At 43.0% G+C, this 14,316-nt stretch overlaps 1 protein-coding gene across 1 annotated transcript; it reads right to left on the bottom strand.

The window, feature by feature from the left end:
* Positions 1-4,500: 4,500 nt before the first annotated feature.
* tor3a (torsin family 3, member A) lies at positions 4,501-13,601 on the bottom strand. The gene is made up of 6 exons (XM_034179700.1): positions 13,342-13,601; positions 13,118-13,240; positions 10,694-10,959; positions 9,444-9,619; positions 7,087-7,211; positions 4,501-5,330 (listed from the first exon to the last, which is right to left on the bottom strand). Exons 1-6 carry the CDS (start codon positions 13,502-13,504, stop codon positions 5,083-5,085), a joined length of 1,101 nt encoding a protein of 366 aa, XP_034035591.1. The 5' UTR covers positions 13,505-13,601; the 3' UTR covers positions 4,501-5,082.
* Between the last annotated feature and the right edge of the window lie 715 nt (positions 13,602-14,316).

The raw sequence follows: 14,316 nt of genomic DNA, 5'->3' as shown, positions 1-14,316 counted from the left end.
AAACAAAATCTCCTGAGGTAGAGGGCTGACTCAAGGAGAGCGCTGAGCCTACCTGCATGGCTGTTGGCTGGCGCCGCTGAGCCACGTGGTGGCGCAACAACAAAAGACCAGAGGGGGAAGGGTGCGCTGCTCCATGTTGTGTGACACAGCGCAGCCCTGCTCTTACAGAGAGTAGATTTTAATGAATCTGCGTGTGCAGCAGTCAGTGCGTGCGGGAGAGAAAAAAAGCTTGAGTATCAATCTTTTTACACGAGGATCATTCAATATCAATACAAGCATTGGTATCGATATTATTGATATTAGGATCAATCCGCCCACCTCTAATAATTCCCCCCAGAGTGTCCTAGGTCTTCCCTGGGGCCTCCATGCCTCGAGGATCTGAGGCCACCAGGGGGCATCCTCAACAGAAGCTCGAACCACCTCAGCTGGCTCCTTTTGATGCGAAGAAGCAGCGGCTCCACTCCGAGTCCTTTCTCACTGGGTCCCTGAGTGTAAGCCCAGACACCAGACAGGGAAATCTCTTATTTGCATCGCTTGTATCTGCAACCTTGTCCTTTTAGTCATTACCTAAAGTTTATGACCATACATGAGGGCAGGAGTGTAAATCAATTTCCAAATTGAAAAGCTCACCTTCTGGATCAACTCTTTTGTAAAATAGAAAACTTCTGAAAAACATTAGATGCAGCCCCAATTTGTCTATCGATCTCCTGCTCCATCTTACCCCCATTCATGAGCAAGACCCCAGGACACTTGAAAAACTGTTTAGAAGCTATAAACTGTCATTGATTTGTAATCAGAATTTCAGAATATTCGGTATATCAAAATTGTCACTTAGAGTTTGTATAATTGTTTTATAATGTGTACTTGCTATGTATTCCTATGATATATTGTAGTTTGTAGGGCTGGTGGCCAAGTGGTCAGTGCGCTTGGTTTTGGTGCAGAAGGTTCCCAATTCAAATCCCACCCCGCCATATTTCTCCATGTAATGTGGCATTGCGTCAGGAAGGGCATCCGGTGTAAAACTTGTGCCAATTAGACATGCAGATCCACCTCGAATCTGTTGTGGCGAGTGTAAAACAAGGGAGCAGCCAAAGGGACTTACTATATAATTGTGGAGTTTGGCTTTTTTGACTGAGTAGGGACCAATAAAAATTTTGTCAAACATTTTTAATTTACGCTCCATCTTACCCCCACTCATGAACAAAACCCCAAAATATTTAAGCTCCTTACTTATGGCAATAACTCTCCCCTAACCCAGAGGGGTTCAATCCATCCTTTTCCAAGTGATCCTCATGCCAAACCTGCCCAGTGCACATTGGAGGTCATTGTCTGATGAAGCCAACAGAACCACATCATCCACAAAAAGCAGAGACGTAATTCTGAGGTCACCAAAAATGGACACCCTTAAATCCCTGACTCCACCTTGAAACCCTGTCTATGAAAATCCCGAACAGGATTGGTAACAAGGGGTTGCAGACATTGTACCTGGGCTGTCGTGGTTAAGAAAGAGCTGAAAGTGAGACTGTTCATTTATCAGTCGATTTACACTCCTTACCTAAGGTCATGAGCTTTGGGTATTTGTTTTTCGGCATGATAAATCCTGTGTGGTCCCGGTTCCCAAAACACCGCACGCCAAGGAACCGGCCCACTACAGACTAGTTGCCCTGACCTCCCACCTCATGAAGACCATGGAACAGCTCGTCCCGTCTCACCTCCGCACCGTGGTGAGCGACATCCTGGACCCACTGCAGTTCGCCTACAGGCCTAACATCAGGGTAGATGACGCTATCATCTACCTACTGCAGCGAGTGCTCACCCACCTGGAGACTGGCGGGAGCGCTGTGACAGTCATGTTCTTTGATTTCTCCAGCACTTTCAACACCATCAGACCGGCGCTGCTGCGGGGGAAGCTGGAGGATGCAGGTGTGGATGGACATCTCGCCGCCTGGACCATCGACTACCTCACTGACCGCCCGCAGTATGTGTGGCTGCGCGGCTGTCAGTCTGAGGTGGTAAGGTGCAGCACCGTGGCCCCCAGGGCACCGTCCTCTCACCTTTCCTCTTCAGCCTCTACACCTCGGATTTCACCTACAACACGGACAGCTGCCACCTCCAGAAGTTCTCTGATGACTCCGCCATTGTGGGTTGTGTGTCTGAGGGGAACAAGCTGGAGTAACGGACGGTCATCACAGACTTCGTGGACTGGTGTGAGCGCAACCACTTGTGTCTCAACACCAGTAAGACAAAGGAGATGGTGATCGACTTCAGGAGGAAACCATCACCTCACCCACCGGTGAACATCCAGGGGGAGGACATAGAGACTGTGGACAGTTTCAAATACCTGGGTGTTCACCTCAACAGCAAAATGGACTGGACTCACAACACTGACGCCCTGTACAAAAAAGGCCAGAGTCACCTCCACCTCCTGAGAAGACTGAGATCCTTTGGAGTGAGCAGCCCTCTGCTTAAGACCTTCTACAACTCTGTTGTAGCCTCTGCTCTCCTCTATGCTGTCGTCTGTTGGGCCCCAGGCAGCACAGAGCGGGACAGAAAGAGACTGAATAAGCTGGTCAAGAAGTCCAGCTCTGTCCTGGGCTGTCCTCTGGAGTCTCTGGAGGAGGTGGCTGAGAGGAGGGTGTTAGTCAAGTTCAAATCCATCATGGACAACTCCTCGCACCCTCTGCACCGGACTGTAGTGGAGCTGACCAGCTCGTTCAGTGACAGACTGAAGCACCCTCAGTGCAAGAAAGAACGAAACCACAGGTCGTTCCTCTCTGCTGCTGTCAGACTGTACAATAACACTGTGAAATAACCAATGCAATAATATGTCCACAAATCACATGCAATATTAGTATGTCCACAAATCATGTGCAATAACAACTCATTTACAAACCCCTGCACTAATGTCACCTTATCACACCTAAACTCTATTTCACATATTGTAAATAAGATGCTCCTATCTCTTTTTCAATCCCAATCATGTTTATATATGCGCATATGTTCTTATATATGTACGTACATATATATGCATATGTATATGTGTATAGGTATGTGTGTGCATATGTGTATGCGTATATATATATATATATTCTAGTTCTACCTCATTTTCTTATGTCTTGGGACTGTTACAAGTACTTTATTATTGCTTATCCTTGCACACGCTGCTTGATGAACATTTTCCTACCCATCTTGTGTTTTTTAAGAGCTGACGTAACGTGAATTTCTCCTCTGTGAGATCAATAAAGTTTATCTCATCGTATCTTATCATGCTGTGTGTGTAAACCTCACGTATTGGGTTGGTCAACACATGCAGTCTGTATGGTTCAACACTCAACACTTTTGTGCGCTCAGGTGGACACACCCCAAACTGCATGTTCATGAAGGCAAATGTGTTAAATGGACAACACACTCTAGTTTGCTCATTTGAAAGATGCAGTCCTCAGCGCACACTCACTAAATCACTGCAGATTTTTTTTTTGTGGGAATTATGGTGTTTGCACCTGTTTCTGCAAACGCAAACATTTAGTAAATCAGGATCTGAATGTTTGAAAATGAAATCAAATATTATATAAAAATAGTAATGGGTAAATGTTGCGTCTGATACTATGCTGTTGTCAAAACAGCAGAAACGAAAGGCTTTTTACAAGTCAGCTTTTGTGACTTGCACTTACAGTCTCTCACCAGAAGGTGTTGAAGTCTTCTGAGCATCCCTGACTCATTGAGCGCTGTCCATTCAGTTCGGGATTTGTAAACTGTTTCTTATGCTCAATGTGAGACAGACTAAATCAGCTGTCCATTTGTATATCACCATTGTAGTATTTCCTCTATGAGTACTTGTGAGCCATAATGTACACTTATAAACCATTTAGAGATGTAAAGGAGATTTGTGCCAGCCATTAGTATATATATAGGAAATATAAAATATTGAAAATTGTCACCCAACTGTAGAATGCGCAAAAAAAAAAAAAAACTGCTTTTGTTCACTATGGATGATTTATTGTACTGTAATTTCACATGATCTTGTATGGTGACATTTTAAACTTTACACACCAATATTAATTAACTCATGTCCATGAATGTGAGATAAATCTAATACACACAATGACATCAGCAGACTATGTCAAATAGTAAAGTAAGTCCCTTCAACTGCTCCCTTGTTTGCACTCAGGGTCGCCACAGCAAATCCAAGGTGGATCTGCATGTTGAATTGGCACACGTTTTACGCCGGATGCCCTTCCTGACGCAACTCCACATTACATGGAGAAATGTGGCAGGGGTGGGATTTGAACCCAGAACCTTCTGCACTGAAACCAAGCGCATTAACCACTTGGCCACCACCCCTGAGCACACCATGTCAAATGAAATCTGCAAATCTAAGACCATTATACGGTAATATGAATGCTTAAAGCACAGTTCAACATTTATAAAAACATCTGACTTCAAAAAAATAATTGCCTTTGGTTCACACTTGTATCAAAATCAATGCAACAAGATAAATTGTGACATTGTGAACATTTGTATCACAGTCCCTGTCTGTGGGGTGTTACAAGAGAGTTCACACACTAGAATGTTGTATTTAAAACAATGCAAACAGATAATCAAGAATGCATTTATACAAATTCACAACAATCAATGTGGCACAACAAATATAGCAATGCTATAAATAAATAATCCATACACATAAGCACAATGTGTGACATGCAAATACTAAATAATGAATTATGACCTCTTACAATCTTGGTGTGAACCACATTTTGGGTGTAATGGAACATCTGTGAATGCAGTCTTCTGCACCTCTGACTTGACAGGATGGATTCGAACCAGACAGATGAGGAATATCAATCATATTACACACTTAACCATTGGACATTTCCACCTTTTTCATGCTGTCACAGGGTAAACGATCCTACTTTCTTCTCTCATACAGGAAATGCTCTGCTGCTTGGCCTTCTCAGAGGGACCTGGACAGATGGTGTATCTGTAGGGGACAGTACACAGAACAGGCTCCGCCGTGGCTCTGTGGGCAGAAAGAATGGGAAAGCAATCTCGCACCTCATCCAGACCTCTCTCCATCTCCCCTTCCTAAGGGAGAAAGAAGTTGATCCGCTGAGGTATGGACTTGCACCCCTGAGCTGAGAACAGTCTCTCCTCTTTGGGTACGTAAAGCATTGCTTTGGCTACTTCATCCAGAGTAGCTTCATCCGTCTCTAAACCTCGTGCAGCGTATGCATCATGTGCACACAGCTTGATGTGACGATACTCCAGTGGCAGGAAGGGGACAAAGAAGTCAATCAGATGACCAGACATCAACTCGCTTTGTGCAAAGCCACCTGTGAAGACGACCACACGGAGTAATCACAAAGCATCCCCCAAAATTGGAGAGGTCACATACCACAACATTTCACCAAGTTAATGTCGCACATATCACCAAAATCTGACCATAAACATCAATAGGTTAATCAGTTGACTCCAATTCTAGAAAATGTGCAGAAAGCAAGAGATGGACAGACTGTGAATACCTCTGTGGCCTTGGCAGGATGGGGACTAGACAAAAAATAATTCATGTGCTGCATTCACATGTATGAGGTCTGTCCGAAAAGTAACGGACCTTTTTATTTTTTTCAAAAACTATATGGATTTGAATCATGTGCGCTTGCATCAGCCAAGTTTGAACCTTCATGCGCATGCGTGAGTTTTTTTCACGCCTGTCGGTTGCATCATTCGGCTTTGAGTTTTGAGTTTCCACGCATGTGCACGAAGGTTCACGCTTGGCTGATGCAAGCGCACATGATTCAAATCCATATAGTTTTTGAAAAAAATAAAAAGGTCCGTTACTTTTCGGACAGACCTCGTAGACTGCAGAAAAACAATCACACCTGTCAGAGTGGAATTCCTACCGGCTGCAGGGGCAGATGGTTGGTGACGAGGACGTGGTACCCTAAAGGTTGAATCAGTGATATGTACTGCTCATTCTAAGCTGGCAAACACACATCCAGCCGTTGTTGCAGGTAATTATACACCAGTGAACATAGTTATGAATAGTGTATTCTATTTCAAAACACATCTAAATAACAGTCTTACTGTATTATGAGACTGTAATGTAAAAAAACGAGTCCAACTCTATTGTACTACAGTGTCATTACCATTACGATGACTTCAGGTAATACTAGAATAGTACAACTAGTACTATTATTAATTGTATGTTAGATACTAATGATCTACTTTTTGCCCTCTGGAAAAAAAAAAAAAAAAAAAAATCAATAAAAATAATTAACATACGAGTATACGTACATAAGTATATTGTTAAATGAATAAATAAATTATGTAAATTTAAAAAACTGAGTCCACCTCGACCACATCTTCATGATCATGACGTAACTTAATTTAACACTAGAATAGCCCTTGAATACTTGTTTCGTTTGCGCCAGTTGTAGTTTTTTCCTCACACAGAAAGTGTGTGTGTGACATTTAGAGGTGTGTGTGTGTAGCCCTCGCCACCCGTAACACATCACTACTTGCCACAAACATGTCAAACAACGCTGCGCCTCTGGTGGATATGGCAAGTGTTTTGGACATGTTCAAGACAGCAGCCACTCAACTCCACTCACATGGTCTCTTCTTCCTTATGTGTCACTAACTCTCCACACACATGCTGTCTGATGTCTGCGTGACACACTGGAAAGCACCAGATTGTTCAGAAACTCCAAACTCATGATAAAATGCAAGAAAACAGAGACAAAGTTCATAAAATACGAGCCAGGACACAGCAGTCACATGCCACACATAAGCATTTGCCGGTATTGGCGGTGAGCGTACAGCCAGTGTAGCACGCCAATGGTTGCTACTAACACACCTCACACAAGCCTCCTGTGTGAGAGTAGCTGTAGAGGTTTACATTTGGATTTGAACAGGTTTTACCTCGGATATCCTTCCTGACACAACTCCAGTCCTACACATGCAGCTCCTTGTGTTCCTAAGTGGTCTCCCAGCCAAGAACTAATCAGAACTGATCAGAGCCTCCAACACTTCACTTCTGAATTATAACGTGGCTACAATGTTTAGGTTGATTAAACCAGTGCGGCACACCTTGAGACTCCATAGTTTCAGCTTGCAGTCGATGCTCCAGATCTTCCATACCGATATCTTCCCGGTTCTGACCAGAGTGCCAGAAGTCCAGCGCTACATCATTGATCGTTGCTCCACCAATGTTACTGCAGAGAGAGTCAGCGTAAACACACAGTGAGGGAAAATACTTTATGTAACATGTCATGGGTCATCCATCTTACTGCTGTTTTTGTTGGAATATATATTTTACTTGGAAATAATGGTGTTTTTCTCATTTCAGGAATCCTAAAGTTTGTTCTGCAAGACATTAAAGTGCAGGAAAAATGCTGCAGTTGACCCTAATTCAGTGAACAAAAATCGTCAAGTTCTGTACAACGCATCCTAAGGGCTGACTTGCATCTCTTTCCATCCAAAATTCAGTCTCAGAGCAAACTAACTCCCCAGCAAATGGCAAGGAGACTTGGATTTGCTAGGTGGTTTTACGGAAAACTGGAGATGGATGATTTGTTTCTTAGGAAACTTCAGACGAAGAGGTTACAGTCATCATTTGGTGTAAAAGATAAAGGGTTAAAACATCAAAAAGGAAAGACTGAACTAAAAACTGTGCATTGGGGAGACAAATTACATGCTTCAGCCACATGGTCATGCAGAAAATGTCTGATAATACTGATTGATTTTTCTGTGCTGTCACAGTACTTTTGGGTACATTTTTTCAAGACACTCTGGAGAGTGAGAGAGAGAGAAGTTCGGTGTTTCCAGTTTGACCTTTGTTTATCATGTCAATAATAATAAAATGTTGTAATTTCCATTTCTATTCTTCAGTGACAAAAGATGACTTAAGTTTTTCCAAAATTCAGGCACAAATAACATCAGTCCAGGTCTGGGAGCATGCAATGGTGCCGTGCATCACTGCATACACCTCACTATGGAACTACCTTGGGTCCTGGATGGCAACCACTCAGGCAGACATGTGGTCCATCCCACCTCACCTCTCAAAAGTAACCATCTGTGTGCCACAGCCAGGTGAGACGTGCACTGTACTCCTCATCCAAGTCGTCATAAATAACCACTCGTTTCACATGAAGTCAAAGCGGTACCCAAGGACCCCCCAAAGAGACCTGATAAGACCTCCAGGCTTCATTTACTTTACTAATCTGACTTATTTTTGATCAAATTACACTCCTGTAACAGTCTGGAGCTACATATCTGAAAAAAAGATGTTTTAACGTGTGAAATACCCAAAAAGACAGTGATTCAAAAGAGAGGAAGAAAGTGCTGCTGTCTCAGAATACAGTAGTGTTCAGAATAATAGTAGTGCTATGTGACTAAAAAGATTAATCCAGGTTTTGAATATATTTCTTATTGTTACATGGGAAACAAGGTACCAGTAGATTCAGTAGATTCTCACAAATCCAACAAGACCAAGCATTCATGATATGCACATTCTCAAGGCTATGAAATTGGGCTATTAGTAAAAAAAAGTAGAAAAGGGGGTGTTCACAATAATGGTAGCATCTGCTGTTGACGCTACAAACTCAAAACTATTATGTCTAAACAGCTTTTTTAGCAATCCTGTGTGTGTTCTTTGGCAAATTGTAACCTCTTCTGCACATGTCTTTTATTTAACAGAGGGACTTTGCGGGGGATTCTTGCAAATAAATTAGCTTCACACAGGCGTCTTCTAACTGTCACAGCACTACAGGTAACTCCAGACTGTCTTTGATCATCCTGGAGCTGATCAATGGGTGAGCCTTTGCCATTCTGGTTATTCTTCTATCCATTTTGATGGTTGTTTTCCGTTTTCTTCCATGCGTCTGTTTTTTTTTTTGTCCATTTTAAAGCATTGGAGATCATTGTAGATGAACAGCCTATAATTTATGCACCTGCGTATAGGTTTTCCCCTCTCCAATCAACTTTTTAATCAAACTACGCTGTTCTTCTGAACAATCTCTTGAACGTCCCATTTTCCTCAGGCTTTCAAAGAGAAAAGCATGTTCAACAGGTGCTGGCTTCATCCTTAAATAGGGGACACCTGATTCACACCTGTTTGTTCCACAAAATTGACGAACTCACTGACTGAATGCCACACTACTATTATTGTGAACACCCCCTTTTCTATTTTTTTTTTTTACTAATAGCCCAATTTCACAGCCTTAAGAGTGTGCATATGAATGCTTGGTCTTGTTGGATTTGTGAGAATCTACCGGTACCTTGTTTCCCATGTAACAATAAGAAATATACTCAAAACCTGGATTACTCTTTTTAGTTACATGGCACTACTATTATTCTGAACACTACTGTATGTGGACCAAAAGACCAACACGCTGTGTGATTTAGACTGTGAGCCAGTTTGAGCAGACCACGGGATGTGAACTGACCTGAGGAAGAGGAAGATGGCTCTGCGGTAGCTGACTCCATCCACGTTGTCATAGTGATCCATGTACGGCTTGATGGCGTCAATGAGGCCTGGGTGGAGCTTCTCAGCCTCGTCGAAGATAAACAAAGTCTGAGGGCAGCGCAACACCATGTCGCGGATCGCCTCCCTCAGCTGGCCCTGGTTGTGCGAATAGACAAGACACTAAAATCCTTTTCTTTAAACAGACGTCTTCAAAAAGTTCACTTTCTGATTTGGTTAAAGGTTTAAATCTGCAAAATAGTCAACAAACTGGGTGAGAACCTGGCAATCATTTTCCTGTTTATGCCATCAGAAATAAATATTATGTTTGTATGCTCACAGAATGTGGAAAAAAATAGAGTTGCAGGTTGTAGCCGTTTCTTAACTTAGATTCACCCAACATCTATGCACCCCTTTAAAATTCATATTGTGATCAATGCAACTAGTGACCTTGTAGGAGTCTGTCCAACATTAAATGTTATTGAAATCATTCATAATGATTTTTTTTCAATGATCTGTGTATTAATAACTGATAAATTCATGAAAATATGATAAAAATCATCCCATCTCACAATGTCAAAGAAAATTAAGGGGGGGTGGGAGAATTCCAGAATCCACCACCTTATTCAGATCTGCTCCAAAAGTTAATGGGTTCATCCTTGACCCATACCCCATCTTTCCACCAAGTTTCAAGAAAACTGGCTCAGTTTTTGCGAAATCCGGTCAAACAGCACTGAAAACATCACCTCCTTGGCAGAGGAAAAATACTATAAACTTTTACAACGTTCAGGCTCCAGTGTAGCACTTTTAAGATGTTCATCCAAACTGATGAATCACCATTGATGATGAACCTCATTTTATGTGATAAAATCCTGCTGTAATTCCACATTAAACCTATTAATGATACTGCAAAGACAGTGTAACGCCAGCAGAGGGGTGTCATGATTAGTGTTCACGTTTGCAGCTCGTATCTGGATCATTTTGAAGGTTTACCCGGTGCACTTGAGCAATACGACTGAGTCAATATCATTCTGAAATCTGATGTGCTAGTGTGGATGAACACGTGCCAAAGAGATCTTTGAATTCAAATAAAAGCCGAATTGATACTCGGTGGGAAGCGCTGATCAAAGGTTTGCCATCCCTCACAGGCCGAGTTGCAAAACACCATCTGAACACGTAGTCTGCAAGTACACACAGAACTGTGGACTCCTCCTCGGCACAGCTGGACTTTACCTTGTATGTGTCCACCAGTCTGGCATGTGGGAAGTGAAAGGGGGCGATGAACAGATGGACACACTCGCTCTTCACCCCGTCCCGATACAGGTTGTCTGCAACAATTCGAGCCACAAAGTTCTTCCCTGTGCCAGACCAGCCGTGGAAGGACAGGGTGAGCGGCTTGTTGGACTGTGGGTTGTTGATGAAGCCCTGGATGGCTTTCAGGACCACAGACTGAGCAAGGTGCTGTCCGTGGAGTTTGGTCTGCAGGTCCTTTGCCAGACCTGCACAAACAAGAAGGCACCCGTCAAAACCACTGATAATCACTGCAATGCTACTGTGCAAAAACACCACAGTTCTGGACTTTTCCACTTTTTGCATACTGTGTAGAACACTTTTAAATGCAGGATGGCAGGTTCATAAAACCATTGTGGTTGGCTTAGTTTTTTTTTTTCTGGAGAGGGAATGTTTTAGTTTTTGTAGGAAATGTGCAGAATATTTTCATTGTGTTGAGAAACAGACTTTATGAAATGTCACAATTGCTGCTTGAGTGGCATGATTTCTTGTGCATATTTGCCCTATTAAGATATCCCATAATCCAGAGTTAAGACCACAGAGGTGCTGCAATCAAAACAACATGGAGAAACCACATGACAACTGCAAATGAAGATTATACGACCAAAATGTAAATTTTTATGTCTTTCATAACATTTATAAGACACTGCATACATGAGACCCCTGAAAACTTCCAAAAACAAATATTTCAAATATTCCGTGTCTGCTACATTCAACCTGTGTGGATCTTCATAAACGCAAACAGAATTTCAGACATCAACATATACATTACTCTGGAACAAACAGCACAAACAAAGGACAATAAGCAGAGTTAAGAGAGCAAACTTCACTTTCCCCCAGAATGACATGAACAGGAAGGGATTGGGGCTCACAGCAATTCCCACTAAATAACTGAGAAATCACTTGAGAGTATCAATACAAATACATGTAGTTTGATCACTTTTCAAAGGGGTCAGACTCGTCAATAAAGACAATTTAATGTACAATGGTTCATTTCAGGTCAGTTTGGTGTATAAATATCATTGTTCCAGGCAATGAGAGCTGTCAGCTGGCCGATTGACACAAGTTAGAGACAAAACAAAACCAGCTGATTTCAACAGACAATCAATGCAGCCCGAGCTTGTTTTCATCGGGCGGCCAGTCGTGGAAGTACAAATTCCCATCTTCGGATCTGCCACCTCGCTGGAAGTGATGTGTCTCCGCCCCAACCTATCCGGTTGTTAAGTGTGCTGTAACGCATCATGTGATTTTCAACTTCTGGGTCCAAACAAAAAGGGCACGCTGTCATTAACACTGAGAACTGCCCTGAGACGCTCTGATCAAGCTGCACTTAAACCATTGCACACGGACAACAGCATAAACATGGCAACATAAAACTCTTTGTATATTGCACCTAAAACTCTCCTGGATATGTTAACTGGGTTTTTAGACGTTGTTATTGCGTTTGTTTTATGTAAAAATGCCAGACGTTCAGGTCATTTCTCTGTTATTTTCAATGGGAGTTGCTGTGCGCTGTGATCGCTTCCTGTTCATGTTGTTCGGGGGGGGGGGAAATAATGTTTGCACTTTAACGTCCTGTTTATTGTAATAAATAATTTTTTTATTAACAAATAGACATGTATATTTTACTTGTGCATAATAAAATACATAAAGTAAAAGAAAAAAGTTTCATTAAGTGTTCTTACCTTAGAAACAGACGAATGCGGTTAACGGAGGTGGAGAAGGGAGGGACGGAGGTTTGCGCACACTGTAAACACAAACTAAACTTAAACTGTGGATCCTTAAAAGGATCATACAGACGTAACTTTAATTGTAAATTTGCAGGTCTTTGGACCCGGAAACAGATTTATCACGTGATGCCTTATGTCAGAGAGTAACGCAAAGAGTTCAGAAAGATACGATTGGAATGTTTTGAGTACCATTTACAGTTGGCGATGGTAGAGTTGGGTGTTAAAGTCAGAACAAGAAGCTGCACTGAAAAGAAGAGACTGGGAAGAGACACATTCTGTGGCACACTGAGCAGGGTGGTGAAAGTCATCTAGCGAGCTCAATCTGTGGGCGCGAGCTATCCCACAACGCCAAAACAGCAGAGATGTCGGTCCAATGAGAGCGGCAGTCTCAGCAGGGTGCCTAAAAATTTACTGGGGTGGGGGGGTATGTCCCTGGAGCCCTGAGTAGGGCCATGCATGTGTCACCCCACCCCACCCTGATGCTAGATCCGCCCCTGTGATGGAGGGTAGACTTTGCACTTATTGCATTTCTTTTCCCTCCTCTTTTTGACAGGCGCTCTCTTCGTGGGGGGGGAAGCACATGTGCACTTTATTCCTGATTAGACTGCACGCCCTCTGCCGGCAGCTGCAGACGTACCTGTGATGTTGTTGGTGATCCTGCAGTCTCCAGACTCGCAGCACTGGCCCAGACTACAGTACCACTGGTGCAGCATGCTAACGTAGTCCTGTGGGAAACCTGCCCAAACATCCCTGATAGGAACTACTCACACCAACAACACAACCACACACACACGACACGTCGGTTAGACTTCCATCACCACAGCAGCCGTCATCATGCAGTAAAGGTCCGTCTCTTCTTACCCTGCTGGGTCGCATCGTCCTGGTGCGGCTGACATTCCCCCTCCCAAATATTACAGTAAATGTAATTAAAGTAGTAGGTGGACGCGTTGGAAATGCTGTCGAACTGGAAGAAATCCGCCTGCACACACACGGCCCACAGCAAACACAACCAGAGAGCAAACATTGCACAAAAAAAAAAAAAAAAAACCCCAAAACGGAGCGTCTGCGTTCAGGCCGATGAGGAGAGGGGAGGAGCGCTCGTTTTACGGCTCCGTGAAAGACCGGCGGGCGGTGCCACTCAACCAGCCCCGCCCATTGATGGCCCCTCCTACTTAAAGGGCACGTTGAGCCCAGGTTGTGCCCGTGTAAGCTGTAATTCAAACACTATCCTGTAACTCAAATTAAAACAAGACGAAGTGGGTAGACTGCTTAACTTTGATGCACCACCTTGATCAGAAAAGTACCTTTTGTTTTTTCCAATCACAAAGATTCCAGAAAGGTGAAGTTTGGACTATGATTGAATGTTATGGAGTAAAAACATTATGAACGGTGACAAAGGTCAATTTCAGTTTGTACAAGCGTCAGAAGTTAAAGTTGCTCCAATTTTGGTAAAAAAAAAAAAAAAAAAAAAAGTGGTGCAAATTATTAGTTGAACTAATAGGATTAATAAATGGAATAGTTTTGACTATGTTAAGGTTAGCGGTTCAGGCGGAACTGAACCAAACAGGCAATGGACCAAAATGCTGGGAGCAATGATGAGAACAGGAATGAACAAAAGGAGATTTATTTATTATAAATGCACAACAGAAGTAAATAACTGGATGAGGGAGCCTGGAGAGTGAAGACAGGGCCCACTCTGGGCCGGGAGCTGCAGTGCAAACAGAACCAGGCTTGTGGAGTAGGAACTGGTTGGAATCAGGGCAGGGACCGGAGCCAGGTGGCCGCAAACGGAGCAGAGGTACGGAGACAAGGGTGAGTGAATGCACTCGTAACACA

Source organism: Thalassophryne amazonica, chromosome 10 (assembly GCF_902500255.1).
Source record: "Thalassophryne amazonica chromosome 10, fThaAma1.1, whole genome shotgun sequence".
NCBI classification, from domain to species: Eukaryota; Metazoa; Chordata; class Actinopteri; order Batrachoidiformes; family Batrachoididae; genus Thalassophryne; species Thalassophryne amazonica.
The sequence above is the reverse complement of the archived record's forward strand: the minus strand, read 5'-3'. Positions and strand labels throughout refer to the sequence as shown.

What these genes read in the sequence shown, in the direction of transcription:
- tor3a (XM_034179700.1), bottom strand. Translation starts at nt 13,504, where the DNA reads ATGTTTGCTCTCTGGTTGTGTTTGCTGTGGGCCGTGTGTGTGCAGGCG. An exon ending in GGACGATGCGACCCAGCAGG is followed by an intron (nt 13,241 to 13,341) that starts GTAAGAAGAGAC and finishes TGGTGTGAGTAG; the next exon opens with TTCCTATCAGGGATGTTTGG. An exon ending in GATCACCAACAACATCACAG is followed by an intron (nt 10,960 to 13,117) that starts GTACGTCTGCAG and finishes TTGTTTGTGCAG; the next exon opens with GTCTGGCAAAGGACCTGCAG.